The sequence below is a fragment of the Solanum tuberosum genome, unplaced genomic scaffold (genome assembly GCF_000226075.1).
Source record: "Solanum tuberosum cultivar DM 1-3 516 R44 unplaced genomic scaffold, SolTub_3.0 scf00064, whole genome shotgun sequence".
NCBI classification, from domain to species: domain Eukaryota; kingdom Viridiplantae; phylum Streptophyta; class Magnoliopsida; order Solanales; family Solanaceae; genus Solanum; species Solanum tuberosum.
Genome location: NW_006238990.1, coordinates 1,772,075 through 1,796,911, shown reverse-complemented (window position 1 = coordinate 1,796,911; position 24,837 = coordinate 1,772,075). Strand labels below are relative to the sequence as shown.

At 36.4% G+C, this 24,837-nt stretch overlaps 1 protein-coding gene across 1 annotated transcript; it reads right to left on the bottom strand.

Annotated features, from left to right (window-relative positions):
- Positions 1-6,084: 6,084 nt before the first annotated feature.
- LOC102582611 (probable anion transporter 4, chloroplastic) lies at positions 6,085-21,805 on the bottom strand. The gene is made up of 8 exons (XM_006345257.2): positions 21,142-21,805; positions 19,107-19,333; positions 18,614-18,980; positions 16,032-16,076; positions 15,783-15,929; positions 14,254-14,391; positions 14,133-14,166; positions 6,085-6,459 (listed from the first exon to the last, which is right to left on the bottom strand). Exons 1-8 carry the CDS (start codon positions 21,544-21,546, stop codon positions 6,275-6,277), a joined length of 1,548 nt encoding a protein of 515 aa, XP_006345319.1. The 5' UTR covers positions 21,547-21,805; the 3' UTR covers positions 6,085-6,274.
- Between the last annotated feature and the right edge of the window lie 3,032 nt (positions 21,806-24,837).

The window sequence follows — 24,837 nt, the reverse complement described above, 5'->3', positions numbered from 1 at the left end:
TAGTTTTCGAGCAACAAATGTGCCAAGATTTTACGGCACATCATCTATGGGCGTATCGCACTACATACAAAACACCAATTGGTATGTCGCTGTATCAGCTAGTTTTCAGAAAATCTTGCCATTTACTGGTTGAATTGGCACACAAAGCATTATGGGAATTGAAAGCTCTAAATATGGACTGGACAAACACTTCAAAGGAGAGAGTAGATCAGCTAAATCATCTGGACAAATTCAGGTTCAGGGCGTATGAAAGTTCAGCTCTTTACAAGGAAAAAATGAAGAAGTGGCATGATTCTAGAATCCTTAAGAGGGAGTTCAGAGTAGGAGATTGGGTTTTTCAATATAATTCTCGACTCAGGACTCTTTCTGAGAAAGCTCAAATCCAAATGGTCAGGTCCATTCAAAGTAACACGGGTGTTCACAAATGGTACCATTGAAGTCAAAGGTAAAGAGGGACATGCATTCAAAGTGAATGGGCAACGCTTGAAGTTGTATTTTGGTGAATGCCAAGGAATTTCTCTGATTGAAGTGGTGTATCTGAAATATGCTTAAGAGCATTTCCACATCATGCCACGACGTTAAATAAGGTGCTTCTTGGGAGGCAGCCCAAGTGTTAGTACTTCAAATAATGTGCGCTAATTTTGCAGGTGTAAGAAATTGTGCGAGGTGAAGACACCATTGGCGGATCGCCAATCAGTTCGGCGAATCGGACCTAGTCCGCCTTCTGGGCTTTGAAAATGGAGCTGCGATACTGGAACTTTAGGCGGGAAACTTCATCACTTGGCGATTCACCGAAGTGATTGGGCGACCCGAGTCTCTCCGCTCTTTTTGCCCCAGCTCTAATGGCCTAACCCAATGGATCATTCGGTGAGGATGCAAGTCCATTATGCGAAGTGCCGACCGGTTCAACGAACTCTTCCAACTCTACCCCTTCACCCCTTCCTGAATGTGGTGCACACTGAAATAACGGCAATATCCTAATCATTGGGCGAGTCGTCGAGTAGTTCGGTGACTGTTACAACTTCTCACCAAATGGGCGCCTAGTGAAGATTCCTTGTCACCTTGATTTGCGTGTTTACTTATCAGTAGTTTATTTTTATTTGTCATTTTTTTGTAGTGTTTGTTCTCTAATCACATTGAGGACAATGTTGAATGCTTTTGGTAGGGGTGTGTGTTTGGTCAGTGAGTCCCTTGTTCATTTGGAAAAAGTTATTTATTTGAGTATCGGTTATGATCAATACCAATGACTTGAATAGTGCTCGGCTACGATGAGGACAATTGAAGTTGTATAGTCAATACGTGAACTTTTTGCATCTCATTGTGACTAGCCGATTTTCGAATTGAGTCTCTTGTGATGAACATTGCACACTAGCGAAAGTGTGGAGTCTTGTTTGATATTGGTGTCAATGCCTTGTGTGATGAGCTTACCGTGAACTATGTGTGATGACACCTAGAATTTTCCCCGTTGGTCCGGTTGACTAAGTGATGAACATAAGTGAAATGATCTGAGGCAACAATTTTAAAGAGTGAAACAATTTGACATTATACCTCTTTTGTGGCCAACCTTGTGAGTGTGTGAACTTGCTTGAACTCCCTTTTGAGCCTTATCTTTTCTTGGAAGAAACTTGAGCAAATGAGACCTCTCTTTATCCATTCACCCATAATCCTCATGAAGTGTGGTTTGTTTGAATAGCAATCTTAGGCCAAAAGCCTAAGTTGGGGGTGTGGTGAAAGGAGAAGGTAAATCAAGAAGTGCAAAGAAGTCCCCTTTGATCCATGGTTGTGAAAAAAGATGGAACTCCTCCATACAAAAAAAATAAAAGAAAAGAAGAATGAATTTTTTTTGAAATAAAGTTGTGAAAGTGCAAAAGAAATGGGGTGTCCAGTATTCCATGAGAAGCGAATAATGGGGTGACTTTTGAGCATGAGTGAAAATGTTGAAGAAAAGGAAAGAAAGTGTTGTTGATACCACATTTCATGAGGATAGTAGCCACTGAGCCTAAATGATCATACATTTACACTCAGCCCCGTTACAAGCCTTGAAAAGACCTTTTTGATCTTGAGTGAGCTGAAACAAATGTTGATTGGAAAATAAGGGTAAACCTATCGATGAAGTCATACATGTGTTCATCTTTGTGAGTGTGAGAGTTGTATGTGATTCCGAAGCTATAAATTGTTGAACAATTGTGTGTGAATATGGAATCATCTCTGTGTAAGGGCATTTTAGTACCTTTGTTGAGCTTGAACTTCCATTTGAAGCAAGTATTGTGAACTTGAGAATCTTTGATAATGGAGAGTCACAACTTGAATCTTTGAGTGCACAATTGATCCTTGCATGAGTAGGTTGAGTCTTGTTGTGTGCATTCATGATTGAGTCTTGTGTAGCACTATTTGAGACATCCATTTTGAACTGCTGAACTTGAGTTTTACTTGAGGACAACCAAAAGTTTAAGTTGGGGGTGTTGATGAGTCTGAGATTTGGACTCATTTAGGGATTTATTTATAATGATTTAGTGTCCTCAAATGCTTAGTTTGTGCTAATAACTGATGTAAAACCCTTGATTTCCAGGTATATGGATTGAGGAACAAAGCAAGGACACTAATTGGCAAAGAGGAAAGAAGCAAGCTGAAAGAATGAAGAAAAGCAAGCCTGGTGATTGTCCAGATCACTCGGCGAGTTGCCTAGTTGCTCATATATCGCCTAAAGTTACAAAACTTTGAGACTGAATTGGGGGTAACTTCGGCGAGCAGCAGTTCCATTCGGCGTGTCACCAAACACCGGCGAAGGATGACCTCATCGCCAAAAGTCCTGATGGAAATCCAGATAAGTGCTGATGGGCGAGTTAAAAGGCAAAAACATGAATCGCGGAATGAAACGGCGATCCTGATCTGGCTCGTCTAAATTTACAGTGGCTGAACTAAGAAGATAAGAAGAATTAAGGCGAGAAAAAGGACAATCGGGCGAGTCGCGGAACGGTCAGCGAAACCCGACTTTCCTCGCCGATTAGTCCCAAAAAGCCTCAATCAGACTTGTATAAATTGATTTTTGCAAGAGAGAGAAAGAATTCAGAAACGTGAGCTACAAAAGATTGAGCGCAAAAACACTACCATTGTGGATTTCAAGTGATTTTTGCAAGGTTTATCATTTGAGTTTTGTAATAGAGAAGATTTTAGTTAATTGTAACTTTTGAATTTCATTTACCCGGTTATGGAAAACGTGGCAGGTATGGAATTTCATCTTTTTACCATGGTTGGCTAAAACCCTAACCTTGGGGGGTTTGACAATGTGACAAATTGTTGCATTTGACTAAGTGGGTGTCATCAATTAGCAAATTGTGGTGTTAATTTGAAGTGGTTCTGAATTATTATCGTGGTTTAAATTCATTATTTCATGCTTAGTGCAATATAGTTCAGAGTTTTGTGCTTGCTCGAGAGAGAGGTATAGAACCAACGTGGTAATTTGACATCCTTAGTAGTGGGTCATTGTGATTTCAGCTTGAGAAAGTGAAACTCAAGATTCAACCTTTGTGTCTAGCTCGAAAGAGTAGACTTGATGAGAAAGTGGGTTGGGCATGCAATATAGTTCAGAGTTTTGTGCTTGCTCGAGAGAGAGGTATAGAACCAACGTGGTAATTTGACATCCTTAGTAGTGGGTCATTGTGATTTCAGCTTGAGAAAGTGAAACTCAAGATTCAACCTTTGTGTCTAGCTCGAAAGAGTAGACTTGATGAGAAAGTGGGTTGGGCATCTTATGGCTAGTGTTGAAGTTCGAGAGAATTCATCATAAATAAGGTAATTGTTCGAGAGAAAATCGCTTTACTTATAGCCTATTCTACCCACAACAAAGTGACATTGTTGGTAATAATGTTCACCCATTGAGTTGAATGCAATAGTTGGTTAGTCAACCCCCCAAGTGTTTCCTCGTTATTTGATTGTTTCATTTTGATTGTTGAAGTGGGTTAGTAACTACAGCCTGTAATTTGAATCCTAAACTCTCGAGTGTGGTGCTTGTTCAGTTAAAAAGGTCACTGTCATACTTTCATATTTGAATTCAAAAGAAAGCTACTCTCTGTGGATGGACCCCAACTCATGTAGTTGGGTTTATACTGATTTACGACCATTGACACTTAGAATTGGATGAAGTGTCTTTGAAACGTTAATCAATAATGAGATCAAGTAATAATAACTGAATCAAAATAAATTGAACCCATGGAGAATCACATGAAAACCCTAGAAAATTGGGTAGAATTCAAAGGAGAATTTGAGTTTTCTCTTGGAACCTAATGGATGAAAGGGATTCATTGGTGAAGTTCCCATATACCTTGAAAAAATCTAGCTTTAGAATTGAACGAAGAGACTTGGAGCTTGAAGATCCCGTGAATCTCTTGAAGCCTTCAAAGAAAACTTGGAGAAGAATATTGGAGAATTTTTGGGATTTTGAGCGAATGAGAGGGAATAAGTGGATTGGGGTCTTCAGAAATCATTTATACTATTTAGAATAGGTAAAAATGACATAGTATAAGGGTTAAAAGATTGGGAAAAGACTCAAATAGTCCTGACTTAAAATTGCTGAAATACCCTATAAGGAAGGCCTTCCACGGACTATTAATCATTTCACCGTCCGTAAACCAGTCTGTAGACTCTTGGATTAGAATAGTTTTCACAGGGTTCAGGTCCAAGGATGACTTAAATGACTGTGGAATCTTCCAATGTCCGTGAACCCGTCCGTAGACCCCTGTCTTAGAATATTTTTCACATAGTTCAGGTCCAAGGATGGCGGCACTGACCGTGGACCTTCCACCATCCGTGAACTCGTCTGTAGACCCTTGTCTTAGAATATTTTTCATAGGGTTCAGGTCCAAGGATGACTTCACTGACTGTGGACCCCTCCACCGTCTGTGAACTCGTCTGTAGACCCTTGCCTTAGAATATTTTTCACAGATTTCAACTGTATTTTCTCATCCCAACTTCCAACTAACTTTATACACTTCTGAGAAGTTACATTCTACTTTAGGATCCTCACAACAATAGCATCTTGATGGAAATTGTATTGCACACTTGTTTAGAATGTCACCCAGAGGTAGTTCGGGTTTTCATAATCTCCACGTGAAAAATGAGATATTGATTAGAATACCTTTGATCCACATTAGCTTGTGCACCTTATTGCTCTCTTGTTTTTGTCTTATCAATTGAAATGCAGATCCCACTATGAATTGTTCCCTTGGTTTCTGTCTCTAGTATGGTCTGTTAGGCTCATCCTCTTTTTTAGGTGGGTTAACCTTTCCTAGAATATGTTTTGCTAATTATTGAGGAAGAATTCTTCTCAGAGTCAATTTATGCCACTACCCTTCTTCAACTGTTTCCTTAACTAGTACAATTGTCTTGTCATAATCAAAGCATATGGGAATGATATGACCCAGAGCCTTTACTTCTATTCAATTGTCTAGCCACAACAAGTATGAGTTACCCTTTTTGGCTAGCTACCATATGTCTCTTTCAATTTTCTCCCTGCATTTTACCATCTTCTTCAGGATATATGTTCCTGCTACTGCATGATGCTTCTTTAGGTATTTGTTGCTTAAATGGTTCCTCCCACAAAAATTACTTAGTTCTTAAGTTCCACCAAATCTTTACAAACAAAGCTTTTGATATGTCATGTAGATTTTCAAATCCCATTCTTCTTTCTTCGTGTGGGTGAAATAAGGAGGGAGTGGACCAATGTTTTTTGAGTTCCCTAATGAGGTTGCTCCAGAAGAATCCTGCAAACATTTTGTGAAGCTATGCTAGGATAAGTGACACCACTTTCAATAACAAATTCAAGAGTTTTTATTCTTCAACAATCTAAAATTATTTTTGATGTTAATAGATTGATCTCTAACATCCAATTAGAAAATGTCATTTGGACTCTTCAACTCTATTTTCACTTCCAGACGCAATAATAGGATTGATTTAACCTTTTTCGCCACATCATCATCACAGGGGTACTAATTTTACTTCAAATGAAATTGGGGAATAATGAATTGGCCGTGATATTAAACATTTTCAGGCAAGTTTAGTGGTGAATCTGTGTGCATTCCCAACTTGTAAAAATAAAAACAACACAATCATCAGATATCTCATAGAACTTGACTATATTTACATCGTTATAATGGAGAACAAGGACTACGGGTCCTTCCATTCCTCTTTTGAGAAAGAAACTTTAAGGCTATAATACACCTATCCATCCTTTTGGACTGATGAAGTAAACAGGAAAACAAACCATCAAAAAATTAATCTAAGTGGAATCATCAAACTTTACCCTCTCCCCGGTGGAAAATACATTCCAGAAGACAGCAGCAGCAAAATACAAGACTGATGTAAGCACCAAAAATCCCTTGAAAGATCCCACCAGTTCAACAAAGAATCCAGCACCAACAGTTCCAATTATCGCAGCCAAAGTACCAGCAGTGTTCGATATACCTATACACAAAGAATAAGTTATTCAGTTAGCTCACTGAAACAGCATCAATAATATGAATACAGATTGAGCTGCTAACACAACATGCAATTTTCTATAATACAAATTGCTTTCATGGGAAAGCATGCATGTAAGAACATATCGAAACCCAAAATGTTATACTAACACAAGTGCAATACAACACAAACTAGGCCAACTTACTTTAAAATAATACCCTAAATAACATATCGAGCCTCTGACCAATACCACCAGGTTGAGTATTAATTAATTCAGTGATGCACTATCTCAAAGACCTAACGCCAAGCCCAAAAAGAGTCCTCTAACCTCCACGGTTAACATCTTCAAAACAATGATAGCTTTTCTTTTCTCATTGGTTTTCCAAGTTATTTGGAAGAAAGGGTTGCCAAACTATTGGCACTTGAATTACTAAAAAAGTTATTAAATTAATATAAAAAATGTTGTGATTTCCTTATGTAGACTTGGGTTATCCTTAGGGATGGCAATGGGGCGGGCGGATGCGAGGTAGGGCGGGTTTAAGGCTATGCGAGACGGGGTGGGTTTAAGGTGATGCGGGGCGGGTTGAAGTGGATTTTTTTAAAACTAATACGGGAGGGGCGGGGAGGGGGTATGTGTGATTTTATGTGGGTTTAAATTTAACTTAATTTTTACATGTTATAAGAGTGATGGATCATTATTTATTAAGATAATTTCTTTAAAGCTACTATACTAAAATATTCAAAATAGTAAATGAAAATGGTTTAATAAAAAAAATTCAATTTCTTACATGTTTCCCAATTTACCTCTAAAAAATAAAATTTTAAGTCACAATCCTATTAAATTAATACAACTTAATGAAAAAATGAATTTTATTTTAGTGTCAAACTTAACTAGAAAAAGAAAATATTAAAAAAAGTATGCGGGGCAGGATCATGCGGAGCGGGTCTATGCGAAGCGGGGCGGGCGGGTTGAAAATGAAAAAAAATGTTAGGCGGGGCGGGGAAGATTAAAAATTTTGCGGGTTAAGCTTAACCCGCCCCGCCCCATTGCCATCCCTAGTAAACCTCCCCTCATGAGCTAAATGTTGTGATTTTCTTGTATAGACTTTGACAATCCTCCCCTAATGAGCTAACTTTAGGAGTTGAGTTAGGCCTAGGGATAGCAATGGGGCAATGTGGGTGCGGGGCAGTGCGGGTTTAAGACTATGCGGGATGGTGTGGGGCAGATCAAAACCTTAGTTTTTTAAAATTGTGCACACGGGTGAAAAACAATGGGCAACCCAGGGCGGAGGAAAAATAAAGTGGAACAAGGAAATGAGGAATCATCGTCAAAATATCAAGGTAAATTTATTTGAGTTTTTTTCTCAATGACAATAGAAACGCTTCTTCCTTTTTACATGTGTTTGACTTAAAAGGACAAGGAATCATCATCAATAATAGAATTGGTTCTTCTCTTTTACATGTGTTTGACTTAAAAAGCTGTTGAGTAGAACATATGTTAATGTTCAAGAGTACTTGTTTTTTTTATATCATATGTGAGATTAAAAAAAAGTGAATAAAAATGTGGTAATACGATCTTTTTCTAGGCTACAACTCTATTTTCAAATCATTTGCAAAAGACAAAAAAAAAAAGTCATATGAAATAAAAGTACTGGAGCCAAAATCAGAGTTGTCTTTATTTTGAGTACAAGCCTTATGAATTTTATTTGTATACATACATAACATAAAGAAGAAGAAAAGTTGCAACAGTGAATTTACCGACAATTACTTACTCTATGCATAATGCAGTAATAACGTAAGTGGGGCGGGTTTATGCGGGGCGGAGCAGGTTAAAAATAGGGAAAAAACAGTATGTGGGGCAAGGCAGGTTGAGAATTTGTGGGTTTGACTAAACATGCCCCACACCGCCCCATTGCCATCCCTAGTTAGGCCCCAATTCATTTTTTCAATTGGTATCAGAGCAAGACTCATTAATCCTTATTGGTGTGTTTCAATGTTGGGCCCATGTTCTGTTATCCATACTCCAGTTACAGTCTTGGGCATAGGGGAGTGTCATGTTCCATATGGATTAAGGGAATGAGTTATGATCTTCTTATAGTTATATGGACTTAGGCATTCTCCTTCCTAAACTAATTTTTTGGGTTAAGTTAAGCCCAAAATCAATTTCTACATAAAAAAGAATGAAGGAATGAAGAGATAAAATGGCCCGAGGAAAGAAAAAGTATTACTTATAAATGATATGTTCCTTCATCTCCTTGTGAAATGTACATTGCCTATCAAATTTGAATGCTCTGCTCTGATTTTCCAATGCCTAAAGTATGTAGTAGATGTGATCACTTCAGCAATGACTTACATTGCACTACTGAGGTGTATTAATTTGCATATAGGTGCAGTTCCACCGCCACACCAACCCCAACTATAAATATAAGGCTCCCAAAAAATATTTGCACATGATGAAAACAGAAGGGAAAAAACAAGGAAAGAAACAAAGGAAGGAAATAGGAAATTATGTTACGGTGGTTTTAGAAGAGATTTTTAAGAAGGTGCAAGAAGGTGCTTCAATAGAAGTATTTTTTAGAGGGGTTGGGCCATTGTACTTTTCCTGATAAAATAGACTGACAATGACTTGGGTGATTGTGATATTGGCTAAGTTGCTCGGACTCTTCACTTTCAATGTCACATTCATGTTGACACGACATGGGTGTAAGTGTGGAATCCATACCAAATATGGTCAATGATTTTGGGTACTTTGCCCAAAATCGATAGAGAAACCCGAAACACATACAATGATTTCTGAGTTAGGAAGGAATGAGTTATGGGTCTGGGAATCAGGCCTCGTCCTCTTAGATCTGGTACGAGCAAGAGTAGGTAAGTTAGTATCGATCTGGTGAAGAAAAGACATGTTCTTATTTGAACATTTTGTTTGGACTACTGGATTTATGTTAATTTCTCGGTGTGGATATTGTCAGGAATTGATTGAAACTTTAGCATGGTTCATGAACGCACAAATTTGGCCAATTTAATTCGCCGGAGAGATAAGTTAGTGACCTTTTTCATTGTACAAGCAAGATTGGTTGGATTAGCTTACTTTCTATAGGTTATATATCCACTTATGCAGCTTTCTTGATTGCCTCTTTGTCGGGCAAACAAAAGTTAAAGTGAAATCATAATTTAGGCATATGATTTTTTTTCACGTTAAAAGATATTTATATAAAATATTTGGTAACCAGAAGTCGCTTTAAAGATATTAACAAGTCAACATCACTACCAAAGTGCAATGAACTCAAGAACTCTATCATGACCTCGATATCATTAGAAATAGCCATGCTACACACCAAAAAAAAGAGATGCAACTATACTTGGAAATAATTCCAGATTCAAAAATACTCTCATAAATTGGTACATTCCTTTCTTTCAATATAGTCCACCATAGTTTAGGCACATTCTTATAACTCTAATTTTAGATATTTGAATTATTTTAACCGAATCCCCGCACTTGTATCCAGACCTAGATCCGTACTCCCAGGCCTTAAAATTTAGATCATGAACAATCCGACTCTAGATTTACACCCGTACCGGACACCCACATCTGAGTCCGAGCAAGGAAAAAACAAGGAAAGAAACAAAGGAAGAAAGAATTAGGAAATCATATATGGCGGTTTTAGAATGAATTAGTATTGATGAAGGTGCAAAAAGGGTGCTTCAGCAGGAGTGATTTATAGAAGGGGTTGAGCCAGTTGGTGATAAGTTACAACCATTTACTTTTCCTGACAAAATAAATGGACAATGACTTGGGTGATTGGCATATAGGTTTTTATAATCCAGTTTAATTCATATAGAAAAAGAATAGGAAAATAGGACCATCTTAAATTTTGATTAAAATATTTCAGAATTTGGACAAAAAATGCGGGGGCGCAAATACTTGAAAACGCATAAATTTAAGCTTCCAAAAGATCTAAAAATATAATCTTGATTTCACCCAGTATTGATCTTTAGAGAAGAGTCCTAATTATTGAAAATACTAAGTTTTTTCACAGAATAGCTACTTCCCATAAGAGGTACAATTCCATTGAGTCTCTGATGGTGGATGGATGCAATACTAATGACCCTTCTATCATTAAAGAGACCATCAAAAGCTTCTACCTAAATTTGTACACAGAATCAGAGGAGTGGAGGCTTGGGCTACAATTACATGGGATCACAACCATTAGTGTGGAGGAGCAGATAGAACTAGAGGGTCCTTTTGAGGAGGAAGAGATCTTAGGCTGCTCAAAGCTCTGTGCTATGGAGAAAGCACCTGGACCTGATGGTTTTCCCATGTCCTTTTACTTGTCTTTCTGGGAGATCCTAAAAGAGGATATTATAAAGGCTATACAAGAATTCCATGCTAGACAGATTACTGAGAAGAGCTTTAATGCTACTTTTGTAGCACTCATCCCCAAGAAAGCCATTGTTGCTGAACTTAAAGATTTCAGGCCAATAAGTCCGATTACTGGAGTTTACAAGGTGATAGCAAAACTACTGGCAGAAAGGCTGAAAAGAGTGATTGATAAGCTTGTCAACAAAAACCAAATGGCCTTTATTAAAGGAAGACAAATAATGGTTGCAACTCTCATTGCAAGTGAGTGTGTTGACTCCAGGTTGAAAGGAAACATTTCTGGGGTAATGTGCAAGCTGGACATTGAAAAAGCATATGATCATGTAAATTGGGGTTTCCTACTAAATACCTCGAGACAAATGAGTTTTGGAGAAAGATGGGTGGGATGGATAAAATTTTGCATAAGCACGGTGAGATTCTCCATTCTTGTAAATGGAGAACCGGTGGGTTTTTTCTCTTCAGGAAGGCCGGGGGGGTTCTCTTCAGGAAGGGGAATCAGACAGGGTGATCCTCTTTCACCCTTTTTGTTTATCCTGGTAATGGAGGGATTTGATAGTTTGATAAGGATTGCTACTCAAAACAAGTGGATCAGAGGTTTCCAGATTAGTGGAAACAATGGTGATATTAAAGAGATTTGCCATCTACTTTATGCAAATGACACCGTGATTCTCTGTGAGCCACAGGAAGAGCAATTCAGACTCATCAAACTAATTTTGTTGTTTTTGAAGCTTGTACAGGTTTGAAAGTTAATTGGGGAAAGAACAGTTTATATCCTATTAAGGATGTGACAAACATCCAAAGGCTAGCTGACATTTTGGGCTGCAGAGTGGAGAAATTGCCCACAACCTATTTGGGTATGCCTTCAGGTAATAAACACAAAGATTTGGAGATATGGGATAACATAGTCGAGAGGACTGAAAAAAGACTAGCCATATGGAAGGCTCAATACATTTCTTTTGGTGGTAGACACATCCTTATCAACTCTATTCTAGATTCTCTCCCAATATATGTTATGTCTCTTTTCACTATACCGGCAAAAGTCGCTAAGAAATTAGACAAACTTAGGAGAGATTTCCTTTGGCATGGATGCAAAGAGAACAAAGGATACAATTTGGTCAAGTGGGTGATAGTTTTGCATAGAAAAGATAAAGGTGGCTTGGGCATCAGAGATTTGAGGAAGCATAACAACAGTCTTTTAATGAAATGGTTGTGGAGATACACTGATGAGAAGCAAGCTTTGTGGAAAGATTTGATTAAATGTAAATATGGGGAGGATGGATTCTGGTGTGGTAACATAAGCACGGATGCTTATGGAGCGGGGGTTTGGGGAGCTATTAGAAACTTATGTCCCAAGTTAGAAGCAAATTTACATATCAAGGTGGGGGATGGAAGGAGACCTAGATTCTGGTGGGATGTATGGATCAAACAAACCCCCCCTAAAAGACATGTTTCCTGACCTATTTATTTTGTGCACCAATTCCGAGGCAATGATCAGTGATTGCTGGACAGAACAAGGTTGGAATCTCTATTTCAGAAGACCACTAAATGATTGGGAAATAGAGAGAGTAGCCAAATTGTTGGAGGAAGTGGGGGATTTTGCAGGCACCAATACTGTCAATGATGTTGTTAGATGGTCTCACAGTAAGGATGGTATCTTCACAGTTGGCAGGGCATATAAAAAGGAGTGCAACTCGCAAAGTAGCAGATACCGGAGTTCATGGAAAAATATCTAGAGGACTGCAGCACCAACAAAAGTTAAGTGCTTTACTTGGTGGGTCATTAGAAAGGCATGCTTGACACATGAAGTCTTAAGGAAGAAAAGAAAGATCCTACTTCCTTGGCGCTCTTTATGTGGGAAGACAGGGGAAACTAACAATCACCTATTCTTACATTATACTTTCACAGCACAAATATGGTCCATGTTTCTCAACTTTTCAGAAGTGAAATGGATTATGCCAGAACATGCAACTGATTTACTTAGTTGTTGGATCAGGAGAGGAGGTAGCAAGAGACAGAAGATCTGGTGGAATTTGATTCCACATTGCATTTAGTGGATAGTGTGGAAGGAGAGGAATAGTAGGAATTTTAAAGATATATCCAATTCCATTCACAAGGTTAAATGGAATTGCATTGTATCTCTATATTTTTGGTGTAAAGAGATAGGATTAGAGGATTCAGATCAACTTTTTAGAATTCTTAGGACCCTTGTAAGTATTATGTTTTTTGTTCTTTTCTGATTTTCTAAAGGTCCCCTGCATATCCTTAATGCTGAAGAATACAATGTTACCAATTCTCTAAAAAAAAAATATGGCACTGTTATATACTTATTATATTATATGATGAAAGAATTGAAATTTCAAATGATAAAAGTAGTGTGTACCTAATATTTGAAAACGAATATTTTTTTTTGCCTAGTTAGAGATTTATATATATATTAATATAGAGATAAACTAAGTATATGTAACTACCAAAAGTGTCCTAAATAGCTAGTGGTTCAACATGCCATGTCAATTTATAAAAGAGCATGTCTTTAGGGATAAATGGAAATTTTGGATCAAAGAGTCCTCAAATATAAAAAGATGTTCAGACTTTTTGAACCAAAAAGGAAACAATGCCATATAAGATGGTATGTATTTTGTTTTTGATAATTGAGAAGCAATACATTAGCTGTTGTACAGATAATGCCAAGGAAGCAAGTTAAACTTTTATATGAATTGAAATGATAAAATCAAATCAGAGTTCCTCATACAATGTAGACTTATCTGCTTATAAGTTGTTCAAAGTTAACCCAGTAAAAAGATATACAAAAAAGAAAGCCTGAAAAAGAGGAGTAAAAAGATCACAGTAGCATTGGCAGTGGTGCCATGAACTCTTGAATGGTCGTGCGGCTTATAGCCTTTAATGGGCAAAATACAAGTAATCCAAAAAATAAAAAATTGAGAGCAGAAAGAAACTATTATGAGGATGTTGTGGGAGTCTCCTTTGAGAATACTTTGTGCACGGTGACCAAGAAAAAGAAGTTCTGAAAGATATTGGGGCCTGTTTTCTTACTTATTTTCTAGTAACCACTTCAAAAATGTTTCCCTTTCTTTCAGTATGTATCAAATGAGAAGTGGATGCAGACAGACAGAAAATATGGAGCAGCCTCTCAACAAAATAAACTAACATTAAACAATAACAACAAAATGCTGTTTCATGTTTGCCAGATAAATAGAGACATGGGAACAAGTAACTAACATCAGGATCAGGACTAGCCTATTCCAACAAGTGGAAAAAGTTCGAGAAAATGGACAAGAATTACCATGGAGAACGCCAGAATACTGCGGGGCAATCTCCTGTCAATATATATAAATGGAAGATCAGTTCCACAAATGAAAACTTTTGCTTCACTGTTCATGAAGTATATATCTTTAAATGCTAACCTGAAGGTTGACAAGGAAGCCACAATGACTAAATGCTTTCAGTCCTACAGCTAAAGTAAGCCAAGCAGATGCTATGGATGGACTTGGTGCTGTGGTTAAACCAATGAGAGCAAAACCGGGGCCGAAAAAACCAACTGACTGCAAAAGGAACAAATAAGTTGAGTTTGATACAAGTCTTACCGAGTGTGGCACAAAAAAACAAAACAAAGACCAGAAAAAGAAGAAACAATAATTAAATATTCCCGTATATCAATAATACTCAACAAGATTTAACTGAGCATTGAACAAAAATAATTTGAAAGAAAGTAGATTAACAGTTCCACTACTGAATAAGGCTGCTTTAAGATTGTACTTTGACCAGATTATCCCGTAGAACCAGTGGCTTCTGATGACAACCCATCTCTACCACATGCTATTAGAAAATATTCAACTTTTAACACGTAAAGAATGTGGCTTGTTACAACTGCGATAGTCCGTGTTTAAAGGCAGAGATACAAGGGAAATGCTATTTTCCCAAACATTGGGGCTGGACGTCCCCAAGATGAAATGTAGGCAACATTTAATGTAAATTTAGCTTTATTAAAAGAATAAAATTTGAAAATGTATAAACTATGAAAAAAATATGGAATACATTAAAAATTGGATAAAATTCAAAAGCCAAAAGTATATAAAGTTAATTTATAAGTACATGTAGTATAAAATGGATACAACTTACTAAATACAACATACCCAGTGAAATCCCACAAGTGAGGTCTAATACAACTTACTAAATACTATGCTACAAATCCTACGTTAAGAGTGAAAAAACATATTATTCAAAATTCTAATCAAATACATTAAAAAAACTAAAAAGCAATTAGCTCATAGTGTAAGGGACACTCATCATAAGCCATAAAGCATGCATGAACCTTTTTGGGTATATAGGGCAGACAACCCAAGGTAAAGCATGTACGGGAAAACAGAAGGTGATGCTCCACCTAGAAAGATGTCAGTCCCTGCGAAACTTAAGCTCCACATGCGATAGCATCCATAGAAGCTCTACTCCTTGAAGGACAACTGTGAAGCTTTGGAAGTTCCAATGAGGCCCTTGACAAGATCTCAAACCAAGGAGTTGAAAGACAAGATTATTTGTGATATTGATGTCACATGAAAAGAATTGGACACCCTTATACCCATAATATAGCATACAGGAAGGAGGAGCAATCCTAGTGCCATTCTCTTCTTCTTACTACATTCTCTAGTAAATTGCATACCAAGTGTTTGTTTAAATTCCCTAGTCAAGCTCTAGTTTTCTTGAGCTATAATCCCTAGAAGTAATTGCAAAGCCAACTTTGTTTCAAGGATTACTTTAAGAAAAGTGAATTCTCACCTACACTTCTCTCCCATGGAATGACCCCAACCTCGTCGGCTTTATATATTTCATATGACCTTACTACTCTTCAAGTCGAGGGGAAGGATTGAACATGATCAGTTATCAAAACAACGATCCAGAGGACAACAAAAAAACAAGGGATATGGAGAAAATTTACCTGCATAACTTTCCGGGTTAGGGTCACACTTATGCCTCTTTGGATCATCAAGTCTGACAGAACCCCAGCAAAATAGCCAGTCAACGCCATCATACTCCACGGAACAGCACTAAACCATGCTGCTTGTCTAAGATCAACATGATATATCTAAAAGGACAGATACAGCTATATCACTACAATCATCACAAAAAATATATTGAAGTCACTTAGAGGATGTAATAACGACACCCATCTGCAATAGTTACTCACTGTTTTGAAGTAAATGGGCATCCATGATAATATAACAAAGAATCCCTGCATCAAGAACAAAGAATTACCAACTAAGACTGAATAATTTAGAAACTAAGTATAAGATAGGTGAAATACATAGACAGCTCCTTTAAGTTGTCACAGAATTTTCATTAAGACACTCTTACAAAGGCTGTAATCTATACGACACCTAACATAATACAAAATATATATTATAAGCACCTCATGCAAATGTGGCACAATCACTGGCTCTTACTACGATGTAGGCGAGTGAACCACTGAATTTCTTCTCTTTTCTCCTAATTTTTCTTCCATAGAGAACCCATACATCATCTATTTCGCTGTCATAACAGCTCACTAAGCATCCACATACTTATGTATCCCAAGCAAGAACCTATCATCAAATTCTAGGGTTTCTAAGAGAACACATCTCAAGGTTCAAGAATTGACTTTTGGGACTCTTCTTCAACATTAGGATTTCAATTGGAGCGATCTAAGGTGTGTAAGGCTAACTCTAAGTGTGGGAGCATCATTGTTCCTCCCTACAATCCGTTTTTGCCATGTCTATGTAATTGCATTCATGAACTATTAAGTTATGTACAAAAAACCATGTTTTCCATGAATTTCCATTCATGAACCAATTAGGGATATCCTATGAATTCAGTGATGTTCGTTCATGTAGATTTAATTTGAACTCATGTATGAATTATATGTATATGCTCATAATTATTCGATTCAATGAGCTCCACAATTTTGATACAAAGTATGGTTTATGAAAATTGAAAAATATGTTTTTTTCCTTCAAAGAGGATTTTAATGATTTCTGTTAGAATGAGAAAGGTTTACACAATCTTACACAGAATAGGAATAGTTTATAGTCTCCTACTTGGTAAAGAATTGTATTATAGTGTCTATAAATAGGGTTCTCTATATAATAATGAAAGTTCACAATCAATAATATTTTCTTCAGATTTCTCATAATTTCTTTCAAGAACTTGCTTATAAAAGAAAAACCTATATGATTTGACCCAAGTCTTCACAATATGATTTATGAATTATGATTTGAGCCAAGGCTGCAACAATATGATTTATGAACTATGATTTAAGCCGAGGCTCAACAATATGATTTATGAACTATGGCTTATGGGATTTTAGGCCAAACATGTATCTCTCATAATCTCTACAATATATACACATGATTCACGTCATGACTTATGGGGTTTCCAAGCTAAACATTTTTTTCATGGGCATTACACCAAATTATGATATATGAGCTTAAAGCTATTCAGGGCAAGTTTTTGGAGTAATGGTTAACATTGAGAAGGATGAGTTCAAATAATGAATGCCCGGAACTACATTTGCCGCGGTAGGTTTAGGATCGTTTCGTTGATTTGGGTAAATCCTCATGTTTTCCGAAGAGCATGTATGGATCCTTTGCTAGCAAATCATTTATGTACGTCTCATATCCAACAAGGTATGAGGCAACTTAGCTAATCAGGCCGAGATCAGACTCCATGTGTTTCCATGGTGGTTATGTCGGGTTAACCTAAGAAGTAGAGTACATTATGATAAGAAAAGACCTCTTTTTGAGTTATGATCCGTTTACTCTATGTTTTACTCATGATCTTCAATTATGCAGTTCACATCATGTTTCATTAAGCCATCTTACATACAGTTCAATTCCATATGTACTTACCTATTGTAGAGGGCGTTGCATTTTAAATGATGTAGAATCAGGTATTCAAGATGGTCGAGCAGAATGTTAAGTTTTATGTTTCAGCTCTTGGTGTGCTCCATTAGTTCTTAGACTATATAGTAAGTCCATTCGGTTGGTTAAGCGTATGGCTAGGCAGGGAGCCTTGTCCCGATAAACAGTTTATTCAGTCATGTTAGAGGCTTTATAGATGGTCAGTTAGTATACTCTTATGACCTGTATTCCAGTTTTGACCTACGTGCTACTTCACGAACTTAAACAATGATTTATGAAAAATACTTTATTTACAAGACTTATTCCCTTATGTTAAACGAATCCCTCATGTTCTTTTAAATTATGCATTCTGCTCATGTCTAGATGTATGTTCTATGTTTATGCCATGATATGGGTTCGTTCGGGCCAGCGAAGGCATCGAGTGTTGGTGCCGCCTAGTGTCTAGGCTAGAGGCGTGAGACTTGCTCACAATTTTTAAAATTTAGCAAACCAAAAGACGCCGACAGATATTTAGAAATAGAAGAGGCAGCTCAGTTCACTAAAGCTCTAGCTATGTGTGGGGTCCGGGGACAGGCTTGACCGCAAGGGTCTATTGTAAATATGTATTGCACTAAGAGGAGACATATAAGTACCTTCAGCATGTTATGAAACTCAATAATTTGAAACAAAGTGAATTTCCTTCAGGATATCAATAACTTGTAATATTTACACCTAATATGATGGTGCTTTACAAATTCTTGATCCAATAAGATATGGACTTCTTGATAAGGAACTGTAGACTAGCACCTCTATAAAATTAAGCAAGCTAGCACAGAAGTAGACAGTTTTGCATTCATAGAGTTATAATTATACTATTAGAGATATATATGCGTACCCAGCTATGCATGGCATTTGCAACAATTATAGACCATGTCGGTAGTTTGGAGAGTAAACGCCTGAAAGGAGGGATCCCTTTACTTGTTTTTGATTTACCCTCAACTATAGTGTGTATCTGCCCCTTGTTCTGTATATACCTCAATTCATGAATGGATATTTGCTGACTATGTTCAGGAGTACTAGAGGTAGCAGAAACCCACACTAAAATCCATAGGAATCCGGACAAGCCAAATATCACAAATGGTCCGAATAGGCCACCTTGTGACATAAGTATAGGAGAAAAGGTAAGTCCAATAGCACTTCCAAGCTGAAAACCAGCCATGGCAAGTCCGACAGCCCTTGAGCGCTCAGTAGGAGGAAACCATCTACAGGGAAAAGCACCAGTTTTAAAGAAACATGTTAAACCAGATCTTTCAGTTCTACAGACTACTATCACAACTATTTAGTATAGAGACCATATTATAAATTCAAAAGTTTCTTGACTTCAATACCTTGCAATCATATTATTCATGCAAGGAAGAGCAACCCCTTCGGCAATTCCTAGCAGCATCCTCATGGCAAGTAATGCCCATAATGATGCTTCTGCTGCCCAAGGAGTTAGAAGTGTCGCCATGGACCATAAAGCCACACCCCATGCCATCACTAACTTACCTCCGTAGTAATCCACCAGAGTCCCCCCGGCTATTGGCGAGATCAGGTATCCCCAGAGAAATGATGACTGCCATTAGTAGTTATTTATCAATCAGAACACTGAATATCAAATGCAAGGTCAGAACAGAAGTGGAAACATGATTTGTTAGTCGATTTCTTTCATTTCAAGTCAAAGATTTTTTTTCGTATGTTATTATAGCTACTATAGTAACACATGAATTCAGAAATTGGTCAGTACCTTGAAAATCTAGTTCTTTGGCTCAATTCAAGAAATGCATATTTATCAGGAAAATGCTTTACCATAAAAGACTCACACAATCAAATTCAAACTGCATTTAGATGTCCAACATCAGGTTTTTGGGAGAGAATAGTTTAGTTTTCAAATTTTCACATCAGAAAATAAGAGCACCGAAAGAAATAACAATTTTCAGCAACTGTCCAATCCAAATGAGTTCGATTGGTTGGGATTTATTGCCCTTCTCTACCTAAAAGTTTATGAGAAGTTTTTTCGCACTTATAGCGCATACGTTGAAAGTGTTCAATATAAGTCTATGAAAAGTTTTTGGCATTTACCATATGTTGGTTGCCCAATGTGAGGTGCCGCTGCACGTGAGCCATTGGACCTTGAGAAGGAAATTAAGAAAGCTCTCCCCCACACCCTCCACGGATTTTATATGGTGTGGTGGGAGATGGGGAAGGTGTTCGTTTGAATTTGATTTATGAGTTGTTAGCTTTCATAGATTGTTAAAACAGATCATGTGAATATCAGATTTGTACCCTTAGATTTTGTCACATTTAATTCCTCCCATTCACACCCCCACCCCACCCAGAAGAAAAGAAAGGAAAGAAGTGAACAGAAAACATAAAATGTTAGATGAAAATCTATTACGACGGTTCTGATAAACCTAGACTAAAACAGAGGACATCACCTTTTTTCCTTTTAGAAAATTAACTTTGGAACTAAAATTAATGAAATCAGATTCTCATATAAGACAAGCATTTCCACGCCTTGATGATATTTTATTTTACTTTTGAAAATGGTAAAGTTGTATTCATCTGCAATGAGGGAATGCTCGCAACCAAACAAAAATTACAAGGCAAGAAGTCATGAATACAAAGAGCCTAGGAAATCTACTAACTGATCTACTTCATATTAACCCTCCCTCTTCTTTACACCTTGACGATACTTTTACAAGAGGTCTGACTTGAATCCTAACTAGGTAGACGCCTAGGATCTGAGGTAAAAATTGAATTTATGAATCAAAGCGAACTTTTCTTACAGCAGATCCACCCTATAATATTTCAAAGAAAAAGTTAGCAACATAAAAGATTAGTGACTTGATATCATCGAAAAGGTCACATAATAATTCATTTTAAGCTTGGATCACTTCAAGCAATCAAGGAGACGAGAAACCATGTTAAGTAAAAGGAGAAAAGGTTGATTGACTTGCATTGCTGATGAAAATCAAAGAAAGTCAGCTTTGACACTAGCCAATGTAGATAGAATTATCCTAGTTGACTTATTTCTTTCTTTCTTTTAGTCAAGAGAATGCTTCTTCAACTTGGCCAATGGACTTGTGGACTTCATTTTCCAAGCCAAAATTTTGAACTTGCAAGTTTATATACAAGCACTCTAACGTATCCACACTTGGAGCGGTCATGAATTTAAGATATGATGTTCTACTAAGTTTGATGTAAGATATAAGAGATAAACTTTTTACCTATATTCATAAAAATATGTATATTTACTCTTATTAAATCCACAACCATCCATGTGAGCAATTTCCAAATTTATTTACTAGAATATTTCAGAATGTAATTAATTGAATTGGTGAAGAAATAGGGTGTGGAGTAGAAAAAAATTAATGAAAGTACCTGAACAACGCCAGCAAAAGATTGACGCCAACCATGAGAAAGAGATAGGGGAACTATAGCGACAGACATGACAACTCGATCTGCGTTACATAAAGCCAAAGACAAGGCTAACATTGCCACAACTTTCACTCTCTCCGAAGTGATGAACTCCACAAAGCTCCCTTGTCGCTGTACTGATTGAGATTGAGAATCATTGGAAGATGCTCGTATTCGATTACTCCGAACCGGAACCTCGGTTCTAAAGAAAGTGTTAGCAGTTATCAATTGGAAACAACAGTTGTGATTGGGCGGAAATTTGCAGTTTGAAGGCAACTTGATGTTGAATACTAACTGTTTACCAAAGGAATTAGGTTTCCTAAAGCTCGAACTAGGGCTGAGATATCGGAGAGTCGCCGGAGAATTCATCTAGAGAATAGTGCTGTGGTGTTATCGAAAATGATTTTGTATTGAATTAAGGATGATACCTCGTTCAAGGCATTTAATTTTGTTCCCTAATGTCACGGCGGCTTGAACTTGATGATGAATAAATAGCATATGTGATTTGACGTAATTCTCAGTTTTCGCAAATGCTGTTACGGAGTCCGTTTGTTCCACTCAGCTCCATGGATCAGATAATTGCTATTTGTTGGCGTCGTTCAATTTTTCTTCTTATATTTGGATTATTACATAATTGCAGGCGTCCTTCAATTAGATAATTCATATACTACTTCCTTTCATTTTTAACTACTAAAATTAATATCACGAAAATTTTAAAATAATACTTAAAATTTATTAGTCATTAAAACTAAAACACTATATTATTTTATATACAAGATTTCATAGTAACAAACATTAATAATGTAAAGGAAAATGAAAATTATTACATCTTATCATTTATCCTTAATAGCATAAGTATAAATTAACGACAATAAAAATACATATCAGAATTTGTAACATAAACAATGGTCAGTGAGTCACTCAACAGGACCAAAGTATACAAATATTTAATTGTGAAGAAGAAGAAGAGGAGGTTCAAAATTTTTGTAGTTTTAAAATGAGAGGAAATTCCTCTATTTATAGACAACAAAGGATAGTGTGAACAAATATTTATTTTGCCTTATCGAAAAGGTTAAATTATTTGGAAAAGTTGCAACCCTTCGAAAAGGTCACAATCTTTCATAAAAATCGCAATTTTCATAAAAGTCGCAACTCTTCATAAAAGTCGCAACTTTTCATAAAAGTCGCAACTCTTCGTAAAAGTCGCTACTCTTCATTAAGGTTGCAACTTTTCATAAAAGGGGAAGGCTAATTTTGGAAATAAATAAATTAAAAGGGAATTCTGGTTTGTAGTGGCACCACGTAGGCGGACATAAGGTTCTCTTTTTTATATATATACTAGTAAAATTACCCGCGCTTCACGCGAAAATTTGATATTACAAAATTTATAAAATAATATTTAAAACCTATCAGTCATTAAAGCTAAAACACTATGTTGTCTGATTACGTAGTAAAGAACATTAATAATATAAAGGAAAATGATAATTATAACATCTTATCATTTATTTCAATCAATGATCTTTAATTTGATTTTATAATTTATCATTTGCCTCCAGAAAGTGTTACTATTTGATATTTTTGGAAAATTAGATGAACATCAACATGTGATATTAAATTTTCTATAATCTTTATCTATACTAACAATTATACCAATAACTTTACGGAAACATAAACAACAACGTTTAAAACATGTACTCAAAAATAACAATTAATATCATAAGCACAAATTAATGATTGTTAAAAATATACCAGGATCTATAACAATAGAATGAAACAGAAAGGAAAAACTGAGCCCAGTGAATGCACAATGTCCCCTTAAGGAAATTATTCCCCTCTAGTACCCGAGGTTTGAAGGAATAGATCCTCTCAGGATGGAACGATTCTATTAACAAGTGTATTGATACAGAAACAATGGTGTTAGTGAGCCACTCAACAGGAGCAAAGTACACAAATATTTAATTGTGCAAAAGAAGAAGAAGAAGAAGTTCAGAATTTTCGTTGTTTTAAAATGAGAGGAAATCCCTCTATTTATAGACATAAAGGGCAGTGTGAACAAATGTTTTTTGTGCCTTATCGAAAATGTCACAACTCTTTGGAATAAAAGTCGCAACTCTTCATAAAAGTCGCAAATGTTCATAAAAGTCACAACTTTTCATAAAAGTCACATCTTTTCATGAAAGGGGAAGAGTATTTTTGGAGATAAATAAATTTAAAAGGAAATTATTGCTTGTGGTGGCGCCACGTAGGCGGACCTAGGGTTCTCTTTTATATAAATATATTATATATGATATGATTGTCATAATTTCCTTTTTTTAGGGTAAAACTATAAAAACAATGTTCATTAATATTTTATGATGTATTTTTTCATCATAGTAATATGCAAAAAAAGAAAAGTAATTTATAGTACCTTTTTTTTTTTATAGTTTTTGAATATCTAATTTTTTTTGTTTAAAATATCGAATTAATTTAATCTAATTTAACTTTGAAAATTAGTCAAACTGACTTTCAAAAAACACAACATGACAAATAAAAATGGACGGAGGGAGTAAATAATTTTTCTATTACTTCATGTTAACTTTAAGTTCCTAATCTAGCCTTTATCTCTAAAGACAAAAATTATAAAGTATCTTATAAATCCAATATAATCAAGCAATGCATTAATAGTTTTTTAAAATCTCATAAGCTACATCTTGTTTTAAAGCCAAACGTTATTTTATAAAGGCGGAATGGTCTAGGAGGCTCCTATACTTGGCTCCATTTGTCGCCTGCCATCCTTTTATTCACGACTTTGTCAACTGAACCCTCAAACCCACTGAAACACGACATTTTATACCCCTTTTTTTCTAACTTGTCATCATATGTGGCAAAAACAACTTAAGTGCATGAATTACACTCACTTTAAAAGCGTGATAGGCTTTTAAAACGCTAATAACAGTCATTTTTGGCTATTACATCAGTCATCTTGTCACAACCCAAGAGCACCCCCTAGTCGTAACACGATGTACTCGACCTCGAATGGGTCTAATACAAGCCTCTTAGCTCATTCATTGCATTTGACAAATAGAAATAGTGTGGAATACAAACTTTATTTAAAACCAAACTATCAAAAACTCAATTATAAAGCAGCGGAATACTAAGTCTCACATGGCCATCTTAGACAAACTTTAACAAGATAGGGTCACGCCTCTTTACAATCGAAGTATAGACAAAAGTCTTAAAATATAAAAAAAACTAGAAACATCAAGTCCTTGTCCTCGACACATGAGGACATACCAAAATAGGTCTTGAGAGAACTCTAATCCCAAGCTTCACTATGGAGAATCAAATCGAGTGTCAATCGCTACACTTCATAAGAGTAAAGAAATATAGGTTAGCACACAGAAATGTACTAAGTATGATGACCATGCAAAAACATGCTTTAAAAGACACATTTTGTTGAAAGTCATGTTTTATGCCATTTTTGTAAAACTTCATGAACATTGATACAAGAGAGGCATAATATAAGTCACCACCAACATACAAAGTCACATAATTCACATTTGAGCAAAATAACATATAACCCTTTACCTTCACCTTGAACCTCCACCTCAAGTAACCATCAAGCTATACCTTGTGCAATGTATGGATAGCGTCTCATACCACCTAAGACTGGGCGCCGGA